General features: G+C 42.6%; 1 protein-coding gene across 1 annotated transcript; it reads left to right on the forward strand.

Annotated features, from left to right (window-relative positions):
* Positions 1-488: 488 nt before the first annotated feature.
* FGF9 (fibroblast growth factor 9) lies at positions 489-20,485 on the forward strand (the record flags this gene model as incomplete). Its single annotated transcript, XM_009873574.1, has 2 exons — positions 489-592; positions 19,630-20,485. Coding segments are annotated over 2 exons (350 nt in total), but the record flags the coding sequence as incomplete, so codon positions are not given.
* Positions 20,486-20,527: the final 42 nt, after the last annotated feature.

Consider the following 20,527-nt stretch of genomic DNA (forward strand, 5'->3'; position numbering starts at 1 on the left):
ATTGATGCATGGAAGTAGATCTTTTGGTTCCATGTGTAACATCGTTTTAATCTCACAATTCTGTTTCAAATGTATTCTTTCAGAATTTATTTTGCAAGACAAATTTCATAGGTTCTTTAATACTGCTAATTTTGGCAATCTGGAAACTCGGGCCTTTTATTTCTTTGAATGTATTATTTGTTGTGCAAATCAAAATACGACTGAGATTTGGATCTGTGCTTAGAAATGATGGGAAAGATTGATACTTTTAATTTGATACATTAAGGCTGTCCCCAATGCATTATTCTAGCAGAGACTCAAAGGACTTCAAATATCGTACTTTGAGGTATATTAATTATTCCTCATTTTCCTCCAAACAACTCTGAAAATGGGAAAATGCCTTTGAAAATGGCTGCATGTTGCTCAGAGATCAGTCACATCTGGAAGCAAAATCTTGCAGTGTAAACAATATGTACATTGTTTGTTTTTTTTTCCCCTGCATTTTATAGGTATACTGGAATTTATCAGTATAGCAGTGGGCTTGGTCAGCATCCGAGGAGTCGACAGTGGACTCTACCTTGGAATGAATGAGAAAGGGGAACTGTACGGCTCGGTAAGTTCCCACTAGCCTTGGGCAGTCGTGATCCTTACATTCCGTGGGAAAAATACTTGCTAGCTCCTACCCTGTTGCACTAGGTGCTGTGTGAGCACTGTTTCTGCTTTAGCTGTCTCACTGTCTAATATGAAACAAGACCCTGTGGGTGGTATAAGGAGCATGGGAGAGGAAGGTGACAAAAGTCAGGAACGAGCAATAATGCAAACAGGTGATAATTTAGGTGCAAGCAATAGAGACTGATGGCTAGAGCAAGTCACTGAAGACTAAAGGATATACTTTAAGATTTGTAAACATGTCCTTTCAGAAGAGATAAACTGAGGCAAAATCGCTGCCTTTTGTGCGTAGGCAGAGAGCTTTCTAGGAATCGACAAAAGAGAGGAGGAGGTAAAGGGTGACGTGTGTGGTTCAGAAAATGAGAAATAGGACTGGATAAAAGTTATAAAAAGTATAGGAACGAGGGCAAGTGGCTTGGTGGTCTTGTCCTGAAAGTTCAATTGGTGCTCTCTGAGGGATGGCAGCAGGAGTGAGCAACGGGTGTGAAGAAAGGCTAAAACTTGCTATTTCAGACTTGAGAGTTAGGCTGGCAAACCAGGCTACCTGCAGCTAATGGGTGACTGTTCTCAGCAACATGGGCTGTTTTGCAGAAGAGGGGTGTGTGTGTGCGTGCATGCGTGCACAGTGTGACCTTTACCTGGGAATACTTGAGACATTTGATGTACACTGGGGTTTACACCCTGGGTAGATTGTGGGGGAATCTGAAACTGAGCAGGGGGAATCTGAAATACTAAAAGGCAAACTCTTCTGGCACTGAAGCATCAACCTTCAAAATTCGCGAAGATTAGAGAGGCAGTTGCATTTGAGGAAGAGAATGGCAGGTGAAGGGTAAGCAAATGTCTGAAGTAAAGAGAGGCTGCGTATTCACTGGGGTTCATTAGAAGCACAGAGGAGAAGGTGACAGTGGTTGACTGATAATGTAAACGTATCAGAGAGGCATGCAGAAAGGAGTTATAGAGAGTGGCTTTGAGTATAGCTGAAGGTACCTGTGTCAGACGGGAGTAAGAGTAACTGGAAAGAGAGTGGGGAGGGAACTGAGTGGAACAGGAGTGAAATTGGGAGAAAATATGAAAAGATGGTGATGAGTGGGCAGTGAGGAGTAAGGAGTAAGAGGGAAGTCCAGCTTCCATATACATGATCCATGGAGGAATGTGGAGGAAGCAAGACCAGGAAGGTCCAGAAGAGGAATTTTTGGAGAGGTGTCCAGGTTCACTGGTGCTTTTCTAATAATATTTTGCGTGAGAGAGGGAAGGTAGAGAGGGGAAGAAGACTGTCTTCTGAGTGAAGAGCAGGCTAGATGAGGTAGCCAGATGGTACAGATCATGGCAGAAAAAGAGGTGGTAGAATGAGGGGCAAGGCTGGAATGGAGAATGTGTGACTTTGGGGAAGAGGAGATATAGAGATAGTGAGAACCAATGAGAGGGAAAGGCCGAAGTAAAGGGATTTAGCAGAAATGGTGTTATGGAGGAGGAAAAGGTTGGAAGTATGGAGAGGAAGAGAGAAGGAGAATGGGTGCAATGACAGATGTAAACATGTTAGTAAGCTGTCAGAAGTTGAAAACCTTGTGCAGCTGATGAATGGGATAAAGAGCTAGTGAAGTCATGAGTACCTTTATGGTTCAGTTAGGCAGCTAAAAGGCAGAACAGCAACAGTAATATGAATCAGTAATGTTGATAATAATCAGTAAGAATAATTATTTAAACAAATAAACATAGTGAATCAGTTGCTCTACACTTCAGATATTCAGAAAAAGAAAATGTGGTTATTGATAGAGCTTAAACGCATAGGCTTGGGAAAGCAAATGTTAGATCACTTTTCTGTGCAATGTATATTTTGTGCTTGCAATATGTTTGACTGTCAGAGCAAATTACTCAAAATATTCTTTGCTGAAGAAATATGCATGAGAAATTATTTGTAAATTACTAAGCTCACAGCGTTAATAAAACAATTGTTCTATGAATAGCAGTTCTAAAGGAGCCTGCTCTCCTAGGGGTTTGTGTCTCTCAGTCCAAAACATGGGTCTCCCTGACCTTCTGTCCCTGCAGCCTTTTGTGTTTCTTGCATGGAGAGAAAGACTGTATTAGCTGTCCACACTCACTGGACTGTCAGTTTGCAGGGATTACATAGCTCACCACTCCCAAGTGGGACATGCAAATGATTTCTCTTCTTTACCCTGCCTCTGATTAGTCACAAAACTGATAGTAACTTAATTTTCTTGAAGACCTTTGTCTCCTGATTGAAACTAGTTGAAAAGCTAAGGAAGAACGGACAAGGCAGATGAATGTACCATATAATTGGATAACCTCTTTTCCGTAAGAAATGACACTAAAAATATGAAGCCATTCATAATGGAGAACTGGCAATCTGTAGGGCCAGAATGCAAAGTTCAGGTTAAAATCTGATGGATGGTATGGCTTACTGTCAGCTTGCAGAGATGAGACATCCTAAAGAGTGATGGTAATTGAATTACATTACTTCCAATGAAATATAACCTCTAATGGCTACTCAGTGTGATGATGCTTTAAAGCCGTGTCAACACTAGCAATCCTAGTGCCTATATTTCAGCAACTGTCAACTCTCGTAGAAACACTGAGATAAGCAGGCCTCAGATCAGATTTTTATGTAGAATTGGCTGGACATTTTTAAGTGACAGTGTTTTGCTTTTAGTCTTGGTCAAAAAAAAAAAGTGCAATTAATTGAAAATGAAGTTCTCTGATGTGAACAAATATTGTGGTTTGATCCAGAAGTAAGGTGCAATCCAGCACAGACTTATCTTTCTGGCAAAAGAAAAGATCAGTTAAGCAGGAATTAGTTTTGAGACTGTTACACGGTAGAGTCAGGTTCAAGTTTTTCATCTGAATTAACTGGAGTGGTGACTCAAGCTGAGCTGTTCTGTAGCACCTGCAAGTTGTCCTTGTGCTGCCTGTGCTGGAATGTGGGTCCCTCTGTTTTAGTTTCTTCACCAAGGGCTGTGAACAGCACCAGCTTCATCATGGAGCAGATACACTTATGAAGCTGTAAATGTGTTTCCCATGAACAACTGAATAGCAATCTAAGAAATACCTGGCATTGATCTACATCAGCATTATGGATTTAAGCAAGTGTGTTTCTGCAGGTCTGTTACTGCAGCACTTCACACTGCTGGAATAGATACCCATGTCTATGACACTATCATATTTCTATTCAAATTACTGCATGAAAAATATATTATGTGTGAATCAAATCAGCAGCCTAAATTCTATTCTTCTATATTTGTGTTTGAAACATTTGGCACAGGAAGATTTTTCCCAGCATATTTGTGGTGCCACTGGAGATGGGACATATGGCAAAGCAGAGCAGCCAGGATGGGTGTTCACTGCCAATTTTCATAAAAGGCAACAGTAAAGGCAGTTTCAGCATATCTTGTTCCAGACATGTTCCTCTTGACCTTCTCAAAATGATACTTTTCTCCTAGATTAGTTGCCTGACAAACTCTTCCCAACTGGCCATCCTTACAGAGGAAGTTCCCACTGCATGTTCTGGTTAAAGAGCACAGTGATCCTGATGCTACTCTTGGGCAGCAACATAGAACATATGCTGCCTCTTCTCAAGTTCCTCCTCATCCCATGGATTTAGCCAGGGAAAGGTGGAGATATGTGTATGTGGTACTGCAGAGAAGCCAGTGGTAGCTGCATGGCGATGACTTGGTGGCTGGTTAATGACAGCAGCTTTCCCTCCCATCTCACTCCTGTTCCTGCTCTCCCTTTACCTCGCCTTCCCCTTGCAGCCTGCAGCTATGACTCATCATGTTTCACAACAGCTACTGTGCTTGTCACTCAAGAGGAGGAAAAATCCAAACTAGGACCTGAATAGGACCTGAAGGGTGTTAAGATGAGACATGAAGACCTTTTTCCTTCCTGAATGCCAAATCACTCTTGCCAACACCGCTGGCAAGAATGTTAGCAAATGTGTCTTAGCTGTGCTCCTTGGTGCCATGCCATGGAGTGAGGGAGGTCTTTCTGATCAGTCCCATGACCTTCGTGCCTTCATGGGCTGTTCCCACCTCTCACTGCCCTGCACTGCTGCCCTTGGGAATATCAACAGTTGGCACCTACATGGCCAGCAGTGCTGAGCACCCATACCATGGGGTGCCCATGGTTCACACGGCAGGCTGCTCCCTGAGGCAGTCCTGTGCTACCTTGAACATAGCAGGACCATGGGTCGCCCTCACCTCATTTGCTTTTGCTGTCTCAGGCTCTCGGTAGTAGAGAGCCGAACAACATCCCACTGCTGGCATCCCTGCCCTGCCAATCTCCCATGGACATGGACCTGCCTCACTTCTCTTCTTAGACTAGATATAAGGAAGAAATTTTTTAGATGAAGGCTGTGGAACCCTGAGGCCGGTTGCTTAGAGAGATTGCAGATGCCCCACCCCATGAAATATCCAAGGTCAGGCTGGACGGGGCTTTGAGCAACTTGATCCAATTGAAGATATCCCTACTCATTGCCAGGGGATTGAACTAGATGACCTTTAAAGGTCCCACCCAACCCAAACCATTCTATGATGTCTCCATTGCTCCTTGTGTCCTTGGCAGGTGGCAAAAGGCAGCTCAGGTTGGATGCTTAGGAGGAAAATTGGGAGTTGGAAGATTTGAAGCAGCTGCAAGGGGAGCTGTGCAGGGGAGAGGTGGAAGTAAGGAAGGGAGATGATAGAGTTGTTGGGGATGGGGGAAAGGACCAGGAGTGCTGGGAAGGAGATGGGAGGGAGGCTAGGGAGAGAGAGGCTTCATGTGCCCACAGGGCAGCTGGGACAGAGCCAAAGAGCCCAGATCCGGAGCCAGGGAGGGAGGTTCCTCTGTGTTTCAGACATACAGGGTGTGTATAGCAAAGTGAGATTTGGGACTGCTTATTACAGGATAATAAACTGTTGTCCTTCAAAAACTAAGTGAAAACTTGTTTGTACCAATGTCTCTGGGACAGTAAACCTGCCTTTTGCTCTTAAAACTGCTGGAGAGAGGGTGGAGGAAGAGAAGAGAGAGGGAGAGAGAGAACTGTCCTTGAAAAAACGTGTTTTCCTAGTGCGTATATGGGGAGGTGACGATATGCCTCTTTATTGTCCCATCAGGGCTGCACCTGTGGTGCTTTGTGTTTTCGTTTGGGTCCCCACAGTCCTGCAAGGACTATGCACCTACAAAGACAGGTAAACAGAATATTTTTTTTTTGACAAAAAAAGGGACAATTTTCCATAGTTTACTGAAAATTGCTTGATGTAGGTAAGGATTTGTTTTGCTGCATTCTAAAAATATCTTTTGCCTTCCCATGCAAATAAGGGAAAGGAATTGTTCAGCCATTCAAATGGTAGGTCAAGGTGCACAGAAACAACAAGAGGAGAAAAACAAGTTGAAGGTGCATGTTAGGAGCAGCGTTAGAGCCAAGTATATGGCCACTACAAATATCTAAGAATAAGATAAGTAAATAAATTTCCCTGCAGCATCAATCACACGTTTCTGTTAAACACCTCCAATCTAAAGGAATTCTATATGCTTCAGATTGTTGTTGTTTGAGTGGGGATTATTTTTTTTTTAAAATAATCTGGATTATCTGTTCATCGGTGTACATGGAGGTGCCTGTGGCTGAAATGAGCCTGGAAACAGGATGGTTGTAGCTCACAACAATTTTTGGAGGGAGAATTAAATGCAATATGCCTCAGTGAAGGTGCAGACTTCTAGGCTGAGAGTGATCATATCCCAGGAGGGGTAATGGCTACGGCAGCAGGTTTAACACCCTTCTACTTCTGTGTAAAAATAATAATGTGCCTTTTGATAAGTGATACAACGCGAAGAGGCAGAGGTCAGTTCCTGGCGTAGCCAAGTTGTGAGAAGGGGTCAGGCTTTCTGCACAAGCAGCTTTGCTCTGGAAAACCTGTCACTCTCGTGATCAGAAAACCACTGGAGTCTTCTAGCAGTAACAAGGACTGGTGTCTTCTTGAGTAAATCTGTTTTAAGCAGACGAGTTGCAAGAAGCAGGCCTGTAGCTAATTTGAAAAGGCAAACTTTGAGATCTGAAGAGGACTGTTTCAAAAAGGTGCTCATGGCTCTGAGAGTGAAGGAAACTTGAAACGTTGTCAGAGATGCAGAAATTCTGTGGAAACGGTATCCCAGCAAGGGTAGGAGGGATTTAGAGACTAATAGGCTGTGGGCACTTGCAGAGGGTCTGCGAGGAATGGGAGATGGGCAGGTTGCATAAAAGCATGTATCCTACAGGTGCAGTAGCACAGGGATAAAATGGAAATTGCTGCAATAAAGCTGCCTGGGGCCCTGAAATGTACGCTGAAATACAAGGCAAAAACTTTTAAAGCTATATAAATGAGAAGGCGAGAGGAGTTTTTACAAACATGATGTATTCAAGCAGAAGTGTAAATGAAACACAGCCTGAACATAGCTGCTAACTGGGCTAGCTAGTATTTCTGACTGAATCCTTGGGGTGGTAACAGGGGGCTGGGGGATTCCCTGTAGTGTGGTGAACAAAGGGAGTGGGGGCAGCTGACACGGCTGCTGAAGGAAAAGCCTGTTTTCCCTCCAGCCATCCCTCTCCTCCCTTTTCCTGGCACAAGCATTTCTTGTGCTGCCTAGTGAATTGAAGCAGGAAATTGGGAAACAATCTGGCCGAGCAGAAGGGCTGTCTTCAGCCACAGCAGTTCCCTCCCCAGGTCACTGCAAGATGTGGTGCGTAGGTGGGAGTCTGAGCCCAGGCGAGGAAGGCTTTGCTTCTCTCCGAGGCAGTGCAGGTGTTTGCCAGCCTCGAGTGTTTGTGAATCTCCAGCTGCATGGTTTGTTTTCAGATGGGGGCACGACCTAGGAAGGTGGAGGACTATCAGGCTGACTTGGGTTGTGCTCAGGATGTAGGAACACTCTTCTGAATGAAAGAGTAGAGGAGGACCTGTAAATATGTGCAAGAGGAGTTTACTGAAGCTGGATAAATAGTTTTTGGCAAGCCTAGTATTTTATTTTTGGTAAGAATTTCTTTTTCTAGAAATGGTTATGCTCATCTGCAGGGCTGTGTTAGGTGTGACCCACAGAGGAGAGCAGTTGTTACAATGGGTAAAATGGGTGTTAGCAGAAGACTTGGATGATAGATGGTGAAAATATTGAAGACAGCAATGGGGACTGTTGAAAAGTATTAGACTGGAGAGAAGATACTAGTGGAATTTTTTTGGATTGGTCCTTGAGCTGTTTTTATTCCCTGTTTTTATTAGGGACATTAAACATCTTGTAATAAAAAAGTAGTAGTGTGTTACTGAAATTGTTGCAAAGTTGGGAAGTATTTTCAGCACAGAAGGGAGCCTCACAGAGGGGACTTGGTGACCTAAAGTGCCCAAAATATTTACACATGGGGCTCAGGGGGAGCTCCATGAGTGCTGCTGTGTACAGCAGGGGTAGGTTCCAGTCTAAATGCAAAGTGCAATGGGTCACTTGTGTTGAAGAAGGTGAATTGAAACCAAAAGAGTTGCAGAAAGAGCTTATTGGGATGATCATAAGGATGAAAAGACTGTAAAATGACAGAGTTTAAAGATCTTGGCTTATTTAGCCTGCAGAATAGAAACTGAGAGGGTACGCTCTTGATGTCTCTAAATACATTGAGATTTGACACCAAGGAGAGAAAAAAAGTCCTTGAAATAGAGGACAAGAACGAATCAGTTTAAATGGGTCACAAGAAAGCTTTGAATGGCTAATGAGGAAGTTTCAGGTCATGAGGAAGTGAGATTTTGAGCTGGCCTGAGGAATTATTGCAGGGCAATGGGAGATGAAGCATAAATGCTTTCTCTCTGCACTGTACAGTAGGAAACAGCTATGTAATTGTGGACATTTTCTTTGTGGAAGGCTTAGGTCTGACAAAAGCCCCGAACCTTTAGCTTCTTGGGAAGATTTATCTACAACTTCATCTACTTCACCTTTGCAGAGAGCCTCTCTTCTGAATTTGGATGGGCAGCCTTGCTGAAAGCTGGGTACTGTTAAATGGTGTTCCTCACAGGTACCAGCGTTGGGGATGAGAGCAGAAACTGCAACCTGCTCAGCAAGGTATGAAGGACTCTGTAGAAAAAAAAAAAGGTCTTTTGAGATGTGGGTACTGGTGTAGGAAGAATTGAAAGGTGAATCTGTATGCTTAACACTGGCATTACGGGAGAAAGCTCTGTGAGAAACTGCCGCTATTGTAGTTCTTTTTAAACTAAGGCTTAAGTCTGTTTTCTCAATCAGAATTTCACAGAATTTCACACCTGGGACCAAAAAGGGACACCTGATAATAGTGTCTGATGGGATGGATACTACACTCTTCCTCAGGTCTGTGATTTTCCACAGACGACTTCATTCCAGATGGTTACTAGGTCTGAGGATAATTTTATATGACAAAACTCCCTCAGTGATCTCCTTACACCTTAGTCTGCAATTTACAGAATCACAGAATGTCAGGGGTTGGAAGGGACCTCAAAAGATCATCTAGTCCAGCCCCCCTGCCAGAGCAGGATCACCTACAGTAGGTCACACAGGAACGTGTCCAAGTGGGTTTTGAATGTCTCCAGAGAAGGAGACTCCATACCCTCCCTGGGCAGCCTCTGCCAGTGCTCTGTCACCCTCACAGTAAAGAAAAACTTTTTCCTAATATTTTTGTGGGACCTCCTATGTTCCAGCTTGTGCCCATTGCCCCTTGTCCTGTCATTAGATTATCACTAAGAAGAGCCTGGCTCCGTCCTCCTGACACTCACCCCTTACAAATTTGTAAACATTAGTGAGGTCACCCCAGCTCCTTCAACCTTTCCTCGTAAGGGAGACATTCCACTCCCTTCATCAGCTTTGTGGCTCTGCACTGGACTCTTTCAAAAAAAAAACTGAAGGGCCCAGAACGGGACACAATTCTGTGTGAATTTGGATTATCACTACATGCCTAGGATAGAAAGGTATTAGAATATCTCATACATATATACATATATATATATATATGTGTGTGTGTATGTGTATAAAGCTAATCTTTGGTAAAGCAAGATCATACTCAAATCTTAATTTAGTGATTTTCTTTCCCCTAATTAGAGATGTCTGGAAGTTGTACTTTTATAAAACCAGGAGATTAGAGGTGCTGCTTGAGGAGGCAGCCAAGGTGCAGAAACCCCTTTCCAGAAAGGGCAGTTCTGGTTCCCTTCTTCAGCTGCATGTTTCTGCTGCCATCCTCGCTCCCAGACCAGCACCCTCATCTCACCTGTCAGGAGGCTAATTTAGGGATCTGAAGCCAGAGAAGAAAGCTTTCTTTTTTTTTCTTTCTTTTTCTTTAGGGTTGCTTCTCTGCTGGTTTAACTCCCTGAACTGGATTGTTGCCTGTTTGGGCAAGCACTAGGGCTCAGCAGGGGAATCAGCTGCAGTGTGGGATGGGAGAGGGGTTAAGTACTGTGCTGGCAGCAGCGGGTTAAATGACATAATTACATTGCACACCCGTATCCTACCCAGCGAGCAAGCATGGGGCATGTTCAGTTTGAGTATCTTCAGATTCACTTCTTTGTAGCTGTGTAGCTCCCCAGCTGCTGCAGCCCTGCATGTTTCTGGAGCTAGCTGCGTTAACGATGCGGAGGTGTGAAGAGGTTCAGCATCGTCAGTTGATCTGAGAATACTATATTGAAGTGACATGCTAAAAGAGCATCATCAGCAGTGACATACTGAGATATGCTTGGGGATTATTCGTTGCATCAGACAAAGATCTGATGTGCTCTGTTTCTGACTCAGGAGCCAGTGGCATGTGAATGTGGCACTCTTTCCCACTTTACCATTCATCATTTTCAAAGACAGAGTAAGAAACGTCTGCCCTGTGGGGACTTCATTAGGGAATTTGTCTAGGTTAAGGTTTCTTTGCAGTTTGAATATGCTGAGGCTGATTTGGTGGTGTGCAGTAATGCAATTCATTTCCGTTGCATTCAAAAAGCTTAATGAAAAAAACTTGCTACAGTGGAAATCAATTCTTCCCCCTTTTATAAACTCCTTTGCTTTCTTTTTCATTCCTTTTATAAAGGAAGATCTCTGCCATTACTTCTGATATGAAGATGAGATTTTATATTTGTGTTCCATGACTGCTGCTGAGGAAAAACTTGGCTTCTGGCGTGGATGCTGTGTGCTTTTGAGGTCTGGCTCAGGCTGTGCATCTTTAATGTGCTAAACTTTACTCTTCAAGTTTAACACAGTTATGGAGGCAACTGTGACTCAGGAGAATTTTTGACTTGATTCTATTACAGTTGAAAAGCCATTGACTTCAATGGAATCAGATTGGACCTGCTCCTGTAAAACCACTAATTAATTTTATGATTGTGTCAGCAGATCCCGATCAAGATAAGAGCCCTACTGTATTCGTCATTTAAAACCCCTAAATCTAGACAGAGTTCCTGCCTGTGAGAGACTAATCTAAATACAGTCTTTTAACATGTAAATGTTTATTGCTTTTACATGGCAAGGGCGAATTTGCCTTGTTGATGCCTTTGTTAGGACAGCATCTAGTGTATAATCTGGACTCAGAACAGGAGGTTTATTGGGGAAGACTTCAGGAAAATCCTTTACATCATTTTGGAATACACAAATGTTGTAAAGCTTAAACAAAATCATGAGGGATTTTTTTTACTTCATACTTCAAGAATCTGAATTCTTTGGAAGGTCTGTGTGCTACTGGTACCTCATAGGCCAACTGTCTGGTCTTTGAGCTCTTCAATCACCAGTTCTGTTGAAGCTGTTACTATATATCTATTATTTTTTAATTCCCCAGACAGATTGACAACTTCTTTCATCAAAGCTGAAATTAACTGCATGGCTAAAGTTTGACCCATTGAAAGACAGGTCCACTGATGTGCCTGTGTGAGGAGTAGGGGGCTCATGGAGGAGCAGAGCCACCCAATTTCCTCCAGCATTTCCCAAAGGCTTGTCAACTGTATCACTGAGAACCTAAGTCAGGACATAGAAACACTAAAGATAGGTGGGTTTTCTGAGAAATCATAGTGAAATATTTTTTGTCGTGCTCTAAAAGTGAAATACTAAAAATTATGTATGTAGATCCATGACTTTATGGTGGGATGGCCTCTGGGAAAAGAAATGGGGAAGTGTCCAAAGAGTCATCTCTGGAGAGACCGCTTATGAGAAATATTTGCCAGCACTGCTGTCTGAAAGGACAAATGTTACATCTTTTCTTCAGCAGCAGCTCTTTGAAATTCTGGCCTTCCTTTGTGTCCAACAAAGCTGGGAAATTAAAAGGCCCCATTTTTAAACTGCTTAAACTGAATAAGCAATTGAGTCCTGCTGGGTAAATATCTTAGAGTACCAGTCCTTTGCTGCACTGCCCACCAAAACACTGTTGATTTTAAAATCTCTCTGGAAAATTTATCGGTTTCCAAGATAGCGGTGGATGTCTGGCATTTCAGCGAGGAGAACTGGATCTGTGCCAAATGTGATAGCCTGTGATGCTTGCTTGGTTTGATGACCACCATCCAGAATGACAATGTGGTCCGTAATGTCTCTGTCCTCTGAGCTAGTACCTAGCTTTATAGAAAATTAATACCAAAATTTAGAGACAGGCATTTGTTCATCAGTCCTTGACCAAATTATCTTGCTGAAAGAATAAAGCATAAGTACTTTCATAGCATGCATTTTTATCGCTACATATGTGTTATAATAATTTGGTCACTGTGGCAAATGTTTTCTGAATGGCCCTGAGCATTCTGCTCTTTTTCTCTTTTTATGATGACACCTTGTAGCTGTAGGATAAGGTGCTTCTCTGATGATGGATAAATCCAGTTCAGGGGATATTCACTGAGTGTAGAGACTCATGCAGATTAAGTACTTTTAATCACCCACTTTACAATGTCTTTCAGCATGTGAGTTTAGCTGCTCCTGTAAAAGGTAGCACTTTCTGCTGAAGGAGGGCTATTTTTCCTTTAACTTGTTATTTTGTCCTTAGAGAACCACAAAACAGAGGGATAAATGAAACGCTTTGATGCTATGCGCTGTCTTAGTTGTATTTAAGGAAAGCATGTTTTATTAAAAATCTCTATTTGGTTAAAAGCCTAACTAGTACTTCAGGCTAAAGAGTGCGTGTGTAGCTGTAGGACATTCTCTTATTTGACGTACATGTTGATTTTTGATAGAAGAAAATTTGTGGAGTGGGGAGCTGGGGTAGGTCGAGTTACAGCTTTCGGTAAATCTAAGCCTGCCTGAAATGGTCCTTTTAGTGTCTTAAAATATTTGTTGCCTTTTTATCATTGCAAGCCTGATCCAAGTTCCATTTAAGCTGACGGGAACTTTTCTCCTGTCTTCTTTAAAAATTGGCTCCGGCCCCCGGATCAGATTGCACACCACCTTGCTTTCTGATTCTTGGAAAGGTTCAGCCAAGCGTTATGAATTAGATGCTTAGATAACATTGATGACTGCAGTTCTTGATTGTGCCAGGGAAGCCAAAAATAAAATAGAGGTCAGAAGTGTGACTAGTAAATGGCACAGTGTGCGCCCAGTCCTGCTGGCGCAGAAGGGAGGGGAACACACCTGCTTCTGTGTTTGGTTTTTAGGAGTTGATTTTGCCCCGGCACAAGCTCTTCAGCTTCCAGAGACATGGTGCTGTGACAGGTTACATGGCTTGAGGCTGGTCCCTGGAGCTTTGTCATGATTTCCAACAGCAGCACGAACTGCACCCAGGGCATTTAGGTGAAAATGAGTTTTCGTCTAACGCACTTGACTGGGCAGATCTAAATCAAACATTCATGCACATAAGCATGGCTGCTGGTGGGCAGCCTGTGCTGGCAGGTGCAAGCTCACGCACAGTGGGGCTGCTCTTCCTAGAATGATTTCGTGTCCAGGGAGGGCATACTTAAAGCCTTGCAGATGCTGCAAACTTGAAGTCTCAAAGGAGTGGATATCAGTAAAATCAAGAACTGTGGATTTGGCAGTGGCAAAAATGGATGGAGGGCTAATTGGCATCTCATCCTCCTGCAGCTCATGTCAGGAGAGCTCTGTGAAAAACCCTGGCAGAGCGTAGTGCTGGATCCCAGTCTGGTGGTCCCTCCAAAGGAGGTCCATGATGGTCTTGAGAGCAAGGGGGTGGGAAAAGAGGGGCAATGGGGCAAAGCGGAGAAACAATGAAATTCCTGCTTCATGGACGGTCTCCTGTGATTTTGTTGTTAATGCTAGAGTCCACTTGCTTTGCTGAGGAAGATCTGCTTTTCTCCTGCCTTCACTGGGATGTGGAAGCATCATGGTGTCTGTGTCTGTCTGTGTAGCAGCTTCTGATGATAACGCTCCCGAGGGGACCAGGTTCTGCCAGGTCCAGGGAAATTTACAAGCTTCTTGAACGAAAGATAGTAATCTTTAATCACTCTCCTAACTTCTTCATGGCAGCAATACAGAGCAGACACCATTTTTTGTTTTTTAGTAAGTGCAGATTTATGTATAATAAAAACTTTATACAAATTAACCAGAGGTTTAGGAGGACAAACTATGACGAATACTCCCTCTCTGTGAAAGTACAAGGTGAACTCAAGTAGGGAGAATGCAATTGCCCAGCCATGGTTTTGCCAGGATAGCTTGCTGCATTTCCCTCATTTTCTAAAAAGTTCCATGAAATATGAAATGCATGTGAGTGGCAGCGTTGAGTCCTTGCTGTTTGCTTGGTCTCTCTCTGGTTTGCAGGGATTCCTGCTCTCTTTCTGTGTCATGCAGAAGCCCTGACACAAACCCCCAAAACCAGTCAGCTAGTCCTTTTGGCAGGCATTCTTTTTTTCTTTAACATATTCTGTCAGATTACTAAACAAAACATTCTGAAAAAAAGCACTGATTGAAGAAACTATTCGAAGAAAACTGTCACATTGACCAAGTCAGACATGCAACGTGTAGGGCTCAACCTGCACTGCTGTCTAGCTTGGAAAGTGAAGTGGCAATGCTCGGACACCTGTATTTCGCTTCTCGCTCTGACTGGAGGTTGTCCACCCAGCCAGAGACTAACAGGCTTAGCATGGGAGATCAGACAACACCACAGCAAATGCTAAACTACACCTTTATTTATGACAGCTCTGGATGAGTGTTAATTATTAGCTGAGTGTGATATGTTCTAGAGGCTGTTTGCATTATGGCATGGGAAGGGCCAACTGCATGGAAAATGCGTCTGTAGGTAGAACAGCAAAGAAAACCACTGTGGAAGAGAATAGGGGCTTTTTTTGGGTTTGTTTCTCTTCACTACATATGCAGTTTTTATTAACATCATATGGCCACAATGAAGGATTTGCATCAACTTACTTAGGAAAGTGTATATCTAAATATGATTTTATTAAGACAGGGTGGATTAACACAGTGATAATGTGCAGCAGGTATGTAGGAAGTGCTGACTGCATCAGATATACTTGTTAATAGTTGTTTGGACTTCTGGATTAGGTGTTTTCTTCTGAAGTGTCTCTATTGATTCACTGTAGCAGTTTGCGAAAGGGAAGACTATACATAGCACAGAACAGAATAGTTTGCTAGATGTGAAATGTATTTTCTTGTGATTTTAGGAATGCTGGTCTGAAGAGGTTTCTTTTTGTCAGTTTATAAAAGAAATGGGAGTTTTAGATCTGTAAGATTATTTAAAAGAAAAAAAAAAGATGCATTTTATACAGGACCCTGTACTGTGTGTTCAACTATTAAGCAGCACAAATGTCTTGCCATTCTTTGGTGTCATGAAACCATTCTCTGTGCAGTATACATGTGTTTTGCTTATTTCCACTAGCTGCTGCACAGGGATATCTATTTTTAAACAAGCTGGCAAATCTTTCATTGTGATGGCTGTAACTATGTAGTTCATCAATTTACCATCTCACTTTTAATCGATCTACATGGAAATAATACAGTTATTTTTCTCCCTGGTTAGATGATGGATCATATAGGAGGAGAAGGGGATTCTGGGCTCGCTAGCACTGACCAGACATTATCAGACGTTTGAATTAAATCTGCCTCATATTTCTGCCCTTGTGATATGTGCATCTTTGCACAATTCAATTATTTGAAATTTCAGAGTTAAATAACAGGTTAAAAAATAACAGTTAAAGTGTGGAAGTGTAGTAAAATGAGAATCAGTCACTTTGTAGTGGAATACTCTCTGAACAGTCCTCACAGAAAATATGTGGTGTGTGGTGCAACATCTGATTTATGTAATTTTGAGGTCACCTCTTTATTTGGCGCCTGAATTAAATGATTTGATCAAGGGAGGCAGCCTCCCCTTTCACTGGAATGCAGGTTACTTTCCATAGCTGTTCCAGTTTGCTCTGTTTGGTATTTATGTCAGCCTTCGATAAAGATGTCTAGTAAGTATGGTGCACGGAAATACTAACACTGGAAAAATGATAGAGACGTCAGTTGCTAGAATAAAAATATGGAAAAGTGCTGTATTCTAGGGCTAAATTGTGCTTTTTGACTACATGTACAACGACTTTCTAGAAGTTATAGCCAGAGGGGGAAATATAAACCACTTGTGATCAGGAGAGCTGGTTTCGTCAAGACTTTCCCATCCTAAGTTAGTGAGGCAAAAAGGTGCTTGTTGGCAGGATGGACCAGCCTCACCCTTGTATTATGCTCGTTTCTGGCTTGAATAAAGACATGTGTGCTCAAAACATGAATGTAAGCTAGTGTAAGCTAGTGTTAGACAGTGTGGTAGTACATGGTTTAGTGGTGGACTTGGCAGTGCTAGGTTAGCAGTTGATCTTAAAGGCTTTTTTTTAAACTAAATGATGCCATGATTCCATGATTCCACATAGATGACTGTCTTAGTGGATATTGGTTTCTGTCTGTTGTGGTACTAGCTGAGCTCTTATTGTAAGGACCTCCCAGGGCATGGGAAGAAGGATATGCTGGGGTTTTGGTCCCCATGTTATATACAGGGCCTGATCCAAAGTCACTGACACTGATTTACTCCAGTGGTCTCTGACTACAACTAGAATGTTCCAGAAGGAAAGGGTTAGATGGATTTACAAAGAAATTATTTCACTTCTCTGAAAGTGTGATCGTTAGTGTCCCTAAATATCTTAACCCGCATCCTGATTGCTCTGTCAAGTTCATACCTACTGTCTGTACATGAATATCTGAGAATTTTGATGAAGGACAAAAGAGATGTAGCTGTGTTGTAAGAAGGTGAAAAGTAAAAAAGCAGATTGTAAAATAAAGATTGAAATTTGTAAGTTTGAAATCCACTGAACTCATCCAGAATGCAGTACAATGCAAACCCCCTTATTCAAGGTCTGCTAGTTAGGTGTACCACAGCACTGTCATGATCCATCAAACCTGCCAGATAAAGAGAGGCTATTTTAAAATCTCTTCTTCAGGGCATGGGGAAGTACTGTTCTTGCAAAGATAGAAATTTATGATGATGCTAAAAAAATGCAGATGAAGTGAATAATTAATGAATTCAAGACAGGACTGAAATATCTTCCTAAAATGTTGCTATTTTTAGCAGGGAGTGCTTCTGCAGTGCTTGTCATGTGATCCTACTGCCTTCTGAGAGCAGCAAAACAATTTGAATTAGTTTCTCTTTCCCCATGGACCTATAGGCCAAGCATATAACACTCCTCAGCATCTGCTTCTGCCTTAAAGCAAACAAAATGATATTAAACCTCATGCAAAATAAAACACTGATGAAAGCTGTACTTAAAGACAATCCTTATAGCACCTGAACAGTTTTTATAACAGTTTGTGCATCAGTGCTGCACAAGAGGTTTCTTGTAATGTCTGCAAGTTTCAGCTGTGGCTGAGGTCCAGTAACTTTCATTGCTGCTGCAGTTTCTCACTGTCAAAGGACATAGAGGGACTTATCAGTAGGAGATTGCAGGATCTGGCCCATAGATAAGGATTTAAGACTAATAGATTTGTGCTTATTTTCCCTATAACCAGTACAGAGTGTTGCTGTGTTTGGGCTACTTAGCCTGTTAAAAATGTTGTATTTGGCAACGCCTCTGAAATAAATTATATATACCACCAACCTTTGCACGTGCTCACATTTTCACACTTGCTGCTCAGCTGGACCTGCAGGGAGGGAAGTCTCCCAGTCAAACCACAGGAGAGCATGCGAGGGGTGGGACTGCCATCCTCTCTGCTACAGCCTCCTCCTGCAACTGTGTAAGCAGCAGCCCCCCGGGTCCACATGAGGATGTGGCCTCTGTTGCAGTGAATACTCAAATGTTTAACATCTGAAACCTGGTCCTGCTGGGAATTTGTCCTTACTGAGGGGTGATGAGGTTCCCAATGCCTATCAAAGGCGAAGTCAAAAACTGTTTACTTGCGCCTTTCTTGCCATGGAGTTGCCACAAGTTGAATTGAGGAGAAACATCCAAATCCCAAACCTTTAGGCACAGAGGAGGACCCTGGCTTTGCAACCCTGTACCCAGTTCGTAGGGGTGCAGAGGGGTGCTGGCGTGCTCTCCCCACTGTTACAGGGCTTGATCTCCCTGTATGGGATGGTTCCTGGGTGGCTTCTGTAACATGCGTAGCACTCCCTAGACTTGACCCTGATCCTCAACCATATTGGGCTGCAGAGCTCTCCCCCAGGAGCAGCATGTTTGCTCTGCAAAGTTGGCAGTGAAACCTCTAGGCTGAAGCACATCACTTTGGGAAGGATTTGTGAGCGGAGTCCTGAGCAGCAGAGGCGGCCCCAGAGGTGCCTGCAGCTCCAGGGCAAGCTGCAAGCTTCCGTGATGGTGAGTTTTGGGAAGCTCCTGGATTAAGCCAAGGATGGCAGCATCTTGGGGACACTGGGGCTTGAGGTGTGGATCCTTAGGTGTGTTCAGGCAGGCATTTGTGGCTTAGGTACCTTAAATGCTTTACTGCATCTGGGCCTTGGTCTCTGTTTTCCCTTCTCTGTCTGAAAGGACTGCTTTAAGATTTAGTGTCTGTACATCATATGCATGGAAGTCTGTGTTGTATGGAGCTTTGTAATAATTAGAAATTGCTCCTCAGATAGAAGTTGAGTTTGGTCAATGTAAGTGCTATTTAAGTGAGAACTTTTGTCACAAAAAAATGTATTAAATTATCATTATTATATTTTTTTTTTGTGCCAGCAGAAAAGACTATTTCCAGGCTTATTTTCCCCGGTTTTCCATCGCCTTTCCCATACTAGAGGTCACCACCCTTTTACCACTCTTCTTGCTCAGTGACTTCTCTGAGTCATTCCTAAAATGAATTTGGTTATTAGGTGGCTGCTTTTTAAGCAAACCTCATCTGTGTAGACCAGAGGATGTAGGGATGGACACACAGATTGAATGAGTGGGTGAACTGGAAGGCAGGAGGTATCTGGTGAATGGCTGATGTCTTCAGTGGGTCTCATCAGCGGGTCAGGACATGACCTAGTAAAGGAAACCTGGAGTGGTTTTCTCGCCTGACTTCAACTCAGCACATGAGGCTGGTGCTTCTCCCTGAAGCTCTCTTGGGTTGTGGTTCTGTGATACAAATAATAAACTAAATAAAGGGCAGTAAATATTATCTTTTTAAATTAAAGTAATGCACTGAGTTGTCCATGCAGTGAAAGGATCTAGAGATTTTAAAGCCCTAAATTGTATTACAGCTTTGCAAAGCATTTTTAGTTTTATTTATATTTGCTTGTTCAAATGCCTGCACTCACTCTTGAAGCAATTAGTTATGTAAGTCCATTAACAATCTCTTGAGCTGCTTGAGAATGATCACAAATTAAAATACCTGCTTTTGGTTTTGTTGTTGCTGTTCCGATTTGGGCCATAAGGCTTCTGGAGAACCATTTTTGCTTCACATAGGGTTGTCCACCATCGTGACTGCTTAAGGAAATACCCAGCAATACAACTTTATTCAGCTAAAATTGAGAATATTGACTATTGACGTATTTCATTTTGCAAATTGAGCATGGAGGTACTGGTTTCAATCTGTGACAATAGTAGTTCTTTTAAAAAAAGCTGATTTTTATGGCTATCTATCTCCTTAATGCTTTTTCTTTTGTTTCCATAGGAAAAATTAACCCAGGAGTGTGTATTCAGAGAGCAGTTTGAAGAAAACTGGTATAACACATATTCATCAAATCTATATAAACACGTGGACACTGGAAGACGATACTACGTTGCATTAAATAAAGATGGGACTCCAAGAGAAGGGACTAGGACTAAACGGCATCAAAAATTTACACATTTTTTACCTAGACCAGTGGACCCTGAGAAAGTACCGGAACTATATAAGGATATTTTAAGCCAAAGTTGACAAAGACAATTCCTTCACTTGAGCCCTTAAAAAGTAACCACTATAAAGGCTTCATGCGGTGGGTTCTTATTGATTAGCTGTGTCATCACATCAGCTCCACTGTTGCCAAACTTTGTCGCATGCATAATGTATGATGGAGGCTTGGATGGAACATGCTGATTTTGTTCTGCACTTAAAGGTTTGTCCTCCTGGAGGAGAGCCTATGCCCACTCGCTTGATTTAGTACGAGAGGGAGCGCGAGAGAGTGAGTGCGAGAGAGAGAGAGAGAAAGGGAGAGGATGAATGGGAGTGAGAGCGCGAGAGAGAGGAGCCAAGGGGAGGAGGAGGAGGAGGAAGGCCTGATGCATGCTGGGGAATAGACACGCTTTTAAATTTTTGATCAGTTGTACTTCGTCATATATCAGCATAGCTGCCATACTTTGATTCATCAGGATTTTTGGCTGGTGGCCTGCTCAAGTGTACGCTGCATTTACAAAGGCATGGAGGGTGCAGTCTTACTTAAGCAAGAGACTTTTCAGTTAATCGCTCTCTGGGTCTCACCCCACTGAGTTTAAAGCAAAGACCTCTTAGTAAAAAAATAAAAATAAAAAGTTAAATTTATTTATAGAAATTCCAAAGGCAACATTTTATTTATTTTATATATTTATTTATT

The sequence above is a fragment of the Apaloderma vittatum genome, unplaced genomic scaffold (genome assembly GCF_000703405.1).
Source record: "Apaloderma vittatum isolate BGI_N311 unplaced genomic scaffold, ASM70340v1 scaffold24687, whole genome shotgun sequence".
Taxonomy (NCBI): Eukaryota; Metazoa; Chordata; class Aves; order Trogoniformes; family Trogonidae; genus Apaloderma; species Apaloderma vittatum.